Source organism: Anomalospiza imberbis, chromosome 5 (genome assembly GCF_031753505.1).
Source record: "Anomalospiza imberbis isolate Cuckoo-Finch-1a 21T00152 chromosome 5, ASM3175350v1, whole genome shotgun sequence".
Lineage (NCBI taxonomy): Eukaryota > Metazoa > Chordata > Aves > Passeriformes > Viduidae > Anomalospiza > Anomalospiza imberbis.
The window spans coordinates 62,409,477-62,420,136 of NC_089685.1; the positions used below are offsets into that span (position 1 = coordinate 62,409,477).

The window sequence follows — 10,660 nt, forward strand, 5'->3', positions numbered from 1 at the left end:
TGCAGTGCACCCCACCTTGCTGTCCCTACAGCCTGTGGGGCTGCCCCACTGCGTCCGGCTGTGCCACCGATGTGCGTCACTTTGCGCAACCGGGGCGATGCAGCCCCCCGGGGCCGACCCTCGTCACCTCCGGCCCCCCATACAGACTTTCTCCTTTAAGCCTAGCTAGCTCAGAAATGACCAGGCTGATCCCTCCCACCTGCCCGCTCCCCCTGGCCCGGCCCTGACGTCAGGGAAGGCGTGCGGATGCGTGTGTGTTCGAGGCGCACATCATCCACACATCAGATAGCGCAGCTCCATCAGCCGGCAGGCAGCCAGCCGAGAAAGCCCCCCGGAGCCGGGCTGCAGGCGAGACCGCTGCTCCTCGCAAGGTAGCGGAGGAGCGTCCGGCCCCTCCGAGCACCGATGCTCTGCAGAGCGCAGCTCCAGGGAGCCCGTCGCTGCTAAGGAGGTGAGTAAGGGGAGGCACAATGGGCATGCAGCGCGCCAGGGCTATTGTATCTGGAGATTGGACTTCGCGGACCACCTTTTTCTTTGAAACCTGCTTTTTCCTTTTGACGGTGGAGAGGTGCGAGGATGAAGCGAGACTTCCCTCCGGTTTGGTTATTCCCCACCAGCCTCAGGAACAATAACTCCCCTGGGGGTGGCGGCGGCAATGTTGCACGTCTGCTTTAGCTTGGGGGCAAATAATCCAGGGCTTTGCCACGGAGGGCTGAGCTCAACTGGGATCCAGCTCTCGGATTGCCGGGTGAGCGGGAGGCAATTTGTGAAAAATCTGACTTATTAAAGTAGGCTGATAGTGATAGGGGCTGGAATTGGGATTTCTTTGGACTGGCTGCACTGTTCCTGCCGATGGCAAGTTAGATCCACAAAGGAGGAAGGAAGGACACAGACGAAGATGTCTGTGCCATGTCTTTGAACAGATGATATGCTAATTAAAAAAATAAAAACCATCAAAAGAAAGTAAACAAATCTCACAAATTTCGTATTTGGGAGTGATGATTATGCATACGTGCTTAAAAGGTAAATCAAGCCTCCATGATGGTTTCTCCCTTTGCTTCTCCTTTGCATTTGTCAGCCTGCTTGCTTTCCCTCATGGCCTCTCTGAGAGCTGGGCAGCCCAGCCCTGACTAAGGGAGCTTTTTATAATCAATCCATAAAGGTGACATTCATATTTTAGCGCTAAGCAGGCTGTATCGTAGGTGAGACTATCTCAGCAAAGATCTCTGGAGTTGGGAGTGTGATTGGCTTAGCTGGGGAGGCGATGCTGTCAGTGTGCATTGCCCAAAAACTGCCTAGTTTTATTTTTCCTATAGTAATTTGTCTCATCAAAGGGGTTTGTAATAAGCAGGGTAGGTGAGAAAATTGCTTTGCTTGGTATTTTAACTCTTAACATGATCTGGTGACCAAAAACGGGAGACGGGGGAGCTGAGAGGCTTTCATTAGCATCAGACAGAGACAGCATTTATAAAAAACTGCCAGACACCAAGGCTGTGAGCCTTCTCCGAGGAAGGAAGGATGGAGAAACATAGCCCAGCCAGCGTTGCAGCGGCCCTGCTCGCAGAAACCCCTGCCTGGAGCCATCGTGGTTCCCCAGCTGGTTCCTGCCCTTCATGGCAGCCCCCTGGGATCTCTGCTGGCCACCGTGTTGTTGTTGGGTCCCTCGGCAGGTGAATATGCCCAGCAGCCAAAAAATTGGATATTTCGTTTTGCATTGATCTCTGGGGACACGCTCGTGTCTGGAGGGGTGTAGTTCTTCTCTGTTTTAGCCTGTGTCTAGACAAGCTAAGTCTGGGGGGGGGCATCAGCCTCCCCAAGAATGGCAGCGGGCCAGAGCATTGCTTTCTGTGCTCCACGGGGTGAGGAGATGGCTGCTGGCAGCTGGCTGTGGAGACGGGGTGTCTTTTTGACAGAGACCTTTTTTTTCTACTGGAGCAGGTTTAGAGGGGTAGTAAACCTGACTCCTGAACTGAGGGCACTGGCAGTCACAAGGGATGGAGGAAACGTGATGGAGAGTGGCATGGAAGAGCCCGTGCAGGAGATTGCTGCAAAAGGCAGCAGAGGGAAAATAACCCCCAGCTCCTTGGCTGGGCCGGGGGAAGCACTGGCACTCGGGAGAGCCGAGTGTGGTGGCAGGCAGCATCCGAGCTGGGGATTTACAAAGAGAAGCGGCGCCGTGAAAGGGAATTACCCATAAAGGCGACGGTCTGGCCAGCCGAGGGGTCACGTCCAGAGCCGGAGCGTGAGGGCCGCCAGCAAAGCGGCCACCCATCCGCCAATCCATCCTGGGCATCCCGGGGGCTCCAGCGGATGGCAAGGAGCACAAAGAAACGCCGCACGGGAGGGCCGACTCTCCGAGGGCGATTAAGCTAATTAAATATGTATTCCCCCGCCCGGGGAGGGAGCGTGAGGGGTTTTTTTTTCCGCTGCCACTAATGAACGGGGAGTGGCAGACAGAGACTGCTGCCTCTTCAAAAGGCTCTTTCCCCCCTTCTAGGGGGCCTTGAAAGGCTGTTTAGTTAAACAAGGTCACAGCCAGCACCCAAGTCAATGTGTTTGGCTTTAAAGAAGGGGAGAGAGACAGTGATTTTATTTGATAAACCGCAGACCTTTCAGTCGCTGCTGATGAATGGGGTACTTGGATCTCGAGATAAAAGCTGATGTGTCTAGTGCCTGTCTGCCTTAATTGGCCTGGGTTTCCTGCCTCCGCCTGCAAGGGCTCCTGACTGTCAGCTCCGCTTGTTCAGGAGCCTAGCCTCCAAAAAATATGAAAGCAAAGCTGATTTCTGCTGCCAAAGAAGACCCTGTCACCAGAGGGCTCTGGGGTTTGGCTTTGAGATTTTTTTTTGGGGGGGGGAGGAGAGAAGGTGGACTGGGAAGGAGGTGTTTTTTATAAAGAGCATCCTTTCAGGAAGCCCTGGGCTTGCAGCCACTTGCCTCCTTGCCTCGGAGGACTGTCACCCCAGGAGACCCTCGGAGCAAAGCCACCAAGAGGAGACACGGAGGAGCGAGGTGGAGGTCCAGCACTGGCAGTGGAGGGTGGTTACTCTCGAAAGGCTTCCCATGCCCCGCGGCAGAGCCGGGCTGCTGCACTCTCTCCACTTGCTTCCTCAAGTGACCCGGATTTCGTCTCTGCACTGTATACATGCGTGGGGTGGACAGAGTGTCGTGGGGTGGTGTCAGCCAGGCCGGGAGAGACCTGAGGTGGGAAGAGATGCTCTCATCCTCAGCAGAGATTACTGTGACCACAGGAGATTGAGGAGAGGGTGAAAATGTCTATCGTGCTGAGGTACTCCCTCCTTGTCTCCTGCTGGGGCTGCATTGTGGAGAAATGACTGGGGAGAGGATGGTGGGGTGGAGAGCAGGGAGGGAAGGAGGACAGCAGAGGTTTTCCCTGATGTGCGCCTGGGCAGGGAGGGGAGGAGACAATGGGGAAGATATGCTTGTGTCCCCACTCTTCTTTCAGCCTGCTTTTGCCCTGAGTTTAGTTTCCTCCGTCCCTTTGTTTGCAGCAGGGATTTAAATGAAGTGGGAGGTAGGATACAGCCCTGGAGTCCCCCATGTGCCAAAGCTCCTACGCCGCCTCAGCTTCACCAGCACTGCCAAAGCCAAGAATTCAGCTGCTGGGCACCAAGGCTGACCAACAAATCTGGGATGCTTGATCCACATCCTGAAGAGGGAATGACTGCTGCTGGCTGAGTGAGATGGCCTTGGCCTGGCTCCAGGACAGGGATCTCTGCTCCAGCCCCTTCTCCCAGCAGGAGATAGAGCAGGCAGCTCCGTGAAATGTCCAGGCAGTGCATCTGCTAAGGATGGGGATCCTACAGCCTTGCTGTGCCCTGTCCCAGTGTTTATCCCAGTGAGCTGCCACCCTACACTAGTGCTGCCCTCCAACATCCCCATGGGCCATCCAGAGAGCCCTCAGGGTGCCTGTGGGGGAATGCATCTCACTTTTTCTCCCACAAGGAGCAAGCTCAGCTCCTGGGGGCAAACAGCAGCCCAGGAGGGCACCCTCTGCTGCTCCCTCAGCTCTCAGGAGCAGACTGCCTGCCTCCGCAGCAGTGCCCAGCATTCTCTCATTCTTCACCATCATTCGTCCCCCAAAACAGGGAGCCTTCCAGGGCACCTGGGCCTGGGCTGGTCCCACAGGTGAACCTGGGGCAAACCCATTCTTGATTGCTACTTCACCAGTGCACACTGTTTTGTCCCTGCAAGCTCCCCCTCCTGCACGCTCCCTTATTTTAATTTTGCCTCTGGGAAACTTCCATTTTTCCAGCCCCTTGTGGATGCCAACCAACTCCTTCAGCATACTAATAGTTTGGTCCAAGCATCCCTATTCAGGTTAAATACCCTCCATTGTCCCTAAACTGGTGGGGGGATGGAAAGGCCTCCTCTGTCAGAGAAAGCCGCACAGAGGAGGTGCACCATGGTGAGGCCATTTTCATAGTGACAGCCTCATGATGTAGCAGAGAACTGAGGACCATTTCCCTCAAATCATCCCACTCCTCCAATCCTAACACCTCCTGGGAAGGTGACAAACCCTGCAGAAATGCATGGGGATCACACCACTTTTTGCTGCCCTAAAGTGGCCAGACTGCTCACCAGCACAGGCAGGGTGGTCAAATGGGGGCACAGATGGGAGCTGTGAAGCAGTTTGGTATCTGGTCTGGCTTTGGGGTGTCTCGCTTGAATGCTCCCTGAGCCTTGGTGAGCTCCTTAGGCATGGAGGAAGGAGATGTGAGCCTGAGAATGGGAATAGGAGAAGGAGATGCTGAGCCAGGGTTTGGGGGAAATAGATGCTGAACCTGGGCATGGAAGCAGAAGCTGAGCAGCCCCTGTGTGGGGTGGAATGGGAGCAAAGGCAGATGTGCTCGCTCCAGTTGCTGCATGGAGGAGAGGAGCCATTGAAGCACAAGAAGGGGTTTGGTGTGGGGGTTGGTGGGGAGCCAGCAAAGGGAAAGACGGTTTGGAGGGGTTTGCAGCCACAACTGAAGTTGTCTCAGAGGGCTGGAGGAACGTGGTGGCTTCTGCCTTGGAGTAGGACTCTAGTGTGGCCCTTACTGCCTGGGCCTGGGGGTGAAGCTCTGCAGGGCTGAGCAGGGCTGAGAGGGGGTAGCTGTTAGGAAGCTGAGGCCCATATGGGCAGCATCCCATGGCAGAATCCAAGCTGGACTGGCAGCCGTGGGGGCCCAGTGGCAGGCACAGCTCCTGGCAGAGGAAGAAGGTGAAGGTGGGTGAGGGGAACAGGAATTGCCTGGTCCCTCCTTGACACTTCAGCTGCTCTAGAAATCTTTTCCCATGTCCTTGGTGCCTGCTAATTTCAGAGTGGAGGTGACCCCCTTTTGCGCATCCCCCCAGGGCCTTCGTGTCTCAAAAGGCCATGGTGAGTCAGAAAAGAAATTAAATATTCTCTGTGTTTCCTGTTTCCTGGTGTGTGCAGGTGTTGTCCCAAAAGATGCTGCATGCCCCAGTGGGGTGGAAAAGGGCTAATGGGGTTGCTGGGGAAGGGGATGGGATACATGGAATATTGGGCTGCTCAGCTCCAGGTGATGGAAACTCCTGAGCCTGAGGAGCAATGGAAATGGATGAGCCCCCACCCAGTGCACCCAAAGAGAGGTGCCCTCAAGCAACCACTGGTGTGGGGCACGCTGGGACAGAGGCACCAGCGTCAGATGCAGCAGCTGATTGGAATAAAAATCAATAGAGCAAGAGCAAGGCCTTTCTGAGCAAGTGGCAGCAGTGCTGATCACACATCAGAGCATCTGGGAGACTTAAAAATGCACAGCCCCTCCCATTTCATGCTGGGGTGCTTCAGCAAGGACAAGAGTGTCCACAATTGTGATTGCTCCGTCTGCAGGGTTTCTGTACCTTAGGGCTTTAACTCCTTGAGAATGGCATGATGCCTTCAGAAGCTGGAGCCTGATGATGGCAGCAGTAGGAGGTTGTGCTTGTGTAGTGGCTGGACTGAGGTGCCTGAGGGGCATGAGGGTTGCTGGCAGCCTCATTACAGTCTCCTGGTGTTCTTTCTTTCTGTAGGAATGTGCCTGGATGGACAGCAGCTGCTGGCTGGGGTTGGGGTTGTGTCCTAATTCCAGTGGGGCTGAAGCAACCTCCTGTGCTGAGAAGACCTCAGACCTCTGACCTTGATGTACTGACCTGTTGTCTCAGCCTTTTTTCTTCACTTTTAAAATCAGAAATCTCAGGATGGGGCAAGTTCTCAGGGTCTGGGACTGGAGGCCCAGGCACGCTGGCACTGCATGGGCATCCTTCCCAAAATGGTCCCTGCCTGTGGCAGCCCATGCTCCATGCTTCTTTTTTCCAGGGTGTGCTTTTTAGTGACTTCATCTCAAATATGTGGGATTATCCTGGCAATTGAAAGGTTGAACAAACCAGGTTTTTCCCTTGGGATTGATTTTCTGGAACATCCCAGGTGACTCCAAGCTGGGACAGGCTTCCTGGGGCAATTCCCAGTGCTGGGGGCTGGTGTCCAACACTGAAGGCTGGCAGCATGTGGGAGCTCCCTGCTCCCACAAATGGGAGCCGAGGGACAATTCCTGGCAGCAAATTGTGCCAAAAGCCTCACAGAAGGCCCTGTAACCCCCAGCCCCTTTTGCTCCCCAGGTCATCAGCAGTAGGCCCACACGCCTGGGCATCATTTCTCCTGCTGCCCACCCGCCCGATCCCAAAACGGAGGAGCCCACCGACCCCACCATGTCATCGGACCCCAGCGCCCCACCAGCAGTGCCACCCCTGCACTCCCCCAAGTCGCCGGTGTGGCCCACCTTCCCCTTCCAGCGGGAGGGTAGCCGCATCTGGGAGCGGAGCAACCTCCTGCTACGGGACCTGCCCAGCCCCCTCCCCACCAAGAGGACCAGGACCTACTCTGCGTAAGTACCTGGCAGGTTTGGGAATGTCCACTTGAGCCATGGTCACCTGCAGTGCCTGCAGAACCCTTTGCACCTGGTGCACTTTGCCACCGGGGTGCCCAGCATCGCTGCACACCCCTGCCCAGGGTGCTGTGGGGGAGTACCATGCACTCAGCCTGGAACTGTCGTGTTCATAGCAAAAATCTCTCCCTGTGCCTCCACCTGGGCAAGTGCCACCAGTGAAAATTCTTCATTTTCCTCCTGTAGGACAGCGCGTGCCTCTGCTGGCCCCATCTTCAAGGGCGTCTGCAAGCAGTTCTCTCGCTCCCAGGGCCACGGGTTTATCACCCCAGAGAATGGCACTGAGGACATTTTCGTGCATGTGTCTGAGTAAGTCCCAGGACTGTGCAGTGCTGCAAGACCCCAGGGAAGCCATGCCATCAGCATGGAGCTGGAGACCTGTGGGCTGGGGTCTCCATGGGGTGGACATGGGTCTCTGCTTGTCCTGTACCCTCCGTCACCAGTGGGTTTTCTTTTCCAAGGCACAACTGGTGGGTCAGGTGCCTTCCTTCATTCTGGGTAGTTTGGGGCAGGGGTCCATCTCTTGGCTGCACTAGCACCACTACCTCTCCTTTCCTCTCCTGCAGCATCGAGGGAGAGTACGTCCCAGTGGAGGGGGATGAGGTGACGTACAAGGTCTGCCCCATTCCTCCCAAGAACCAGAAGTTCCAGGCAGTGGAGGTGGTCCTCACCAACCTGGCGCCTCACACGAAGCACGAGACATGGTCTGGCCAGATCATCGGCTCCTAGGCGCCCAGGGGGGCCGCCAGCCACTCAGCCCCACGGAGCAAGCCTGCCCAGCCGCTCACAAGGGGTGTGGGGGGAGCCGAGGCGGTGGCGGGGCTGGGGCTGCCCCCAAACATGCAGGCGTTTGCGTTCAGTGTCTTTTATAAGGTTATGGTTTCCTTTCTCTGTGTGTGTTTGTAAGTGTCTGTCGAGGGGGACAGGGGAAGCAGAGCCCTCCCTGACTATCCCCCAGCTCCAGGGGCAGCACCGAGCCCCATGTTCCATTCCTTGCTCCGGAGGCCATGGGGAATAGAGGAACCAGTCCTATGCCCCAGCCCTCCAGCTCTACTGGGCTGAAGCAGGTGCTGAGAGCAGGAGGGGGTGGGGAGAGGCTGGGTGGCTCAGCTCACCCTCCTGAACTCCACTCTGGTAATATGGGCACCCCACTCAGTCCACAGTGGGACAGCAGCAGTGGGACATGCCCTGGTGCAGGGACAAAACAGGGTGCTGTGGGGTGGCATATCACTGTGCGGGGTCTGGGTGGCTGAGACCCATCCCCATTGCTGGCAGCTCACAGCACCCACCTGAGCCACATCCCTCCATCACAAGATCTCAGGTCAGCGGTGCCACGGGGAGGTGACTGGTTTACAGAAAGCAAAAATTTGATTTTAAGAGACAGACAGGTGCTGGCAGGTCACCCGGGACACTCGCTGCTGTGCCTGAGGGGCTGCACCTGGGCATGGGGCACTTGGCACCTCTGTGCTCCCCGCTGCTGCTAGGCAGTAATGCACTTTTCTTGGCTCAGTGCTGACATGGTTTTGGGGAGACAGACACTTTCTCCTCCTTCTCTTGCCCCCCGGCCCCCTGGGGACCCCCTTCCCACGCGTGTATGTGTGTGTGTGTGTGTGCATGTCTGTAGCTTGCTGGGGCGGTGAGGGGCTGAGGGGTCTGAGCAGCCTAAGCAATGGGGCGAGCACAGCCACCTCCTCCCCAGCCCCTCGGTGTAGGCAGGGTCTTGTATACAAAGCACAAACTTTGGTTTTGGTCTTTTCTGCCATACCCTGGCCAGGTGGGCTCCCACAGCCCCAGGGAGGGACAGGGCAGAGGGCACTGGGACAGGGACAACATGCACTGGGCTGCTCTTGAGCTCAGCCCAGGGAAACACTGCTCATGCTCCAGGAATTACCAGCATCTTAAGGGGTTCAAAGCAGGGTTGGGGACAGTGGGGTGCCACCGGATCCCCCCGGAGCAGGGCAGGAGGGGATAGGCAGCTCCTAGAACACCATGCCAGCAGGAGCTGCTGGCACTGCTGGTGCTCAGCATGGATGGAAAGGGGTGTTTGCCACCTTTTTCGCTGCCTCTGTTGGCGACAGGGCTAAGTGGGGAAAGGAGCAGAGCAAGTCTGGTGCCACGCAGGACAGCTGGGCCCTGTGGATTTGGGAGGACCATCCATGCTGGTGTGGGGATTACCCCAGGACCCTCCAGCCCATCTCACTGCCAACCCAAAGCCTGGCTCTCCCAGAGGCTGTGGCAACTCTGGCTCAGGCTCCAGGCATCCCCAGGACATGCAGTCAGCTTGGCCAAGGCAAACTGCTGGATTTTTTTTTTTTTTTTGAAATAAACTAAAACCCTAGACTTGTTGGTGTTTTTACAAACTCTGGTGTGGTTCCCGCCTGTCTTGACCATGTGTCAACCTTTGTAACATTGGCAATAAACCATTAAAAGTGACTTTCCCATGAGCCCTGCCCATCCCGGCTCTTTGTCCTGTGTGCATGTGTCACAGTGACTCTCTCAGATAAAGTACCTGGAGCACCCAGGAATTTATCCAGACATCAGAAAGGACTCACCCACAGTATGTCCCTGAGGGGGCTGGAGATGCTCCACACTGTGGGCCTGGGACAGGAGGCTGCTGCTCACTCTGAGGGGTGACCAGGAGTGGGGCTGGTCCCCCATTGCTGTGGGGACTTTGAAGTGTGCCTTGCATGTTGTCTGGCTGCCTTTCACCCAGCACAGCCCAGCATAAAGCACACACTGCCTCCAGCTGCTGCGTGTTGTGGCTTTAATAGGACTGATTTTAATTTTTTCATATACATATCTACGTATTTAAATATATTTCTCATTTAACAGTTGTCATCAGCCAGACAGGAGCTGCCCATCTCACACTGATACGGATCCATACACCAAGACAGTCCCAGGCGTGGGGCCTGCCACGTCTGCTTGCTCACATCCTTGGGAGAAACCCCCACTTACGCTGTGGGCACTCACCATGAGAGGAGCATCATGGCAAAGGGGTCTCAGGGACAGGCAGGAAATGCCTTTCACTTCAAAGGTGCAAGTCACCTCAGTCCCCAAGGCCACCAGAGTGTCCCACACTGTCAGGGCCAGACCCTGCTCTTCACTCATCACCAAGCTCACTAGAGGTCCTGCTGGCTATGAATAGACTCACAGGAAAAATAAACTCCCCAAGACTCACACATAACCTGATCCACAGTGAAACAGAGAGGAAGGAATCACAAAACACAATTCCTCCATGAAGGTTGCAGTGGAGGGCCGAAACACGTGACCTGTGAAAAGGGTATCCTGCAAACAAGCTTCTCCAACAGGTCCTCTTCTCCCACACAGAAATCATCCCTGGGTAGAAAGAGGAATTTGTGGATTTGCTGAGGATTTCTGGATGCTGGGCAGACTGCTGTGCTCATGCAAATGTGCTGCATCAGAGATCTGATGTGTTGTAGCTAAGAGGTGCAGTCAGGTGAAGGAGACAGCACCTCACCAGCACTGGTCATGCAGTATCCCTGCTCCTGTGGCCAGGCAGCAGTGCCAAGGGCCACCAGGGACTCTGCCCATGGCAATGTGGGAGCCATGCCCTGGGTCTAAAAGCACCAGTGTCTTTCGCCTGACGAGGATGGTGGTGCCTTGCCTAGGTGGTGGTAGCCAGCTGAGAAACTCCTCTCTGCAGTCCAGCTGCCAGTGGAAAATGGAGAGCCACGATGAGGAAACTAGGAACA

At 55.9% G+C, this 10,660-nt stretch overlaps 1 protein-coding gene across 2 annotated transcripts; it reads left to right on the plus strand.

Annotated features, from left to right (window-relative positions):
• Positions 1-237: 237 nt before the first annotated feature.
• On the plus strand, positions 238-7,836 carry CSDC2 (cold shock domain containing C2). Of its 2 annotated transcripts, none has more exons than XM_068191385.1 (4): positions 238-451; positions 6,622-6,887; positions 7,134-7,256; positions 7,514-7,836. In XM_068191385.1, the coding sequence occupies exons 2-4, from the start codon at positions 6,712-6,714 to the stop codon at positions 7,674-7,676; spliced, it is 462 nt and encodes a 153-aa protein (XP_068047486.1). In that variant the 5' UTR covers positions 238-451; positions 6,622-6,711; the 3' UTR covers positions 7,677-7,836. The 2 variants fall into 2 exon arrangements, with proteins under 2 accessions (XP_068047486.1, XP_068047487.1); XM_068191386.1 differs by having other exon boundaries at positions 284-451; positions 6,605-6,887.
• The last annotated feature ends 2,824 nt before the right edge of the window (positions 7,837-10,660 follow it).

Bases quoted from the DNA above. Each gene is read 5' to 3' on its own strand.
- CSDC2 (XM_068191385.1), top strand. From the start codon at position 6,712: ATGTCATCGGACCCCAGCGCCCCACCAGCAGTGCCACCCCTGCACTCC. The intron at 6,888-7,133 runs GTAAGTACCTGG...TTCCTCCTGTAG, and splicing joins AGGACCAGGACCTACTCTGC to GACAGCGCGTGCCTCTGCTG. The intron at 7,257-7,513 runs GTAAGTCCCAGG...CCTCTCCTGCAG, and splicing joins ATTTTCGTGCATGTGTCTGA to CATCGAGGGAGAGTACGTCC.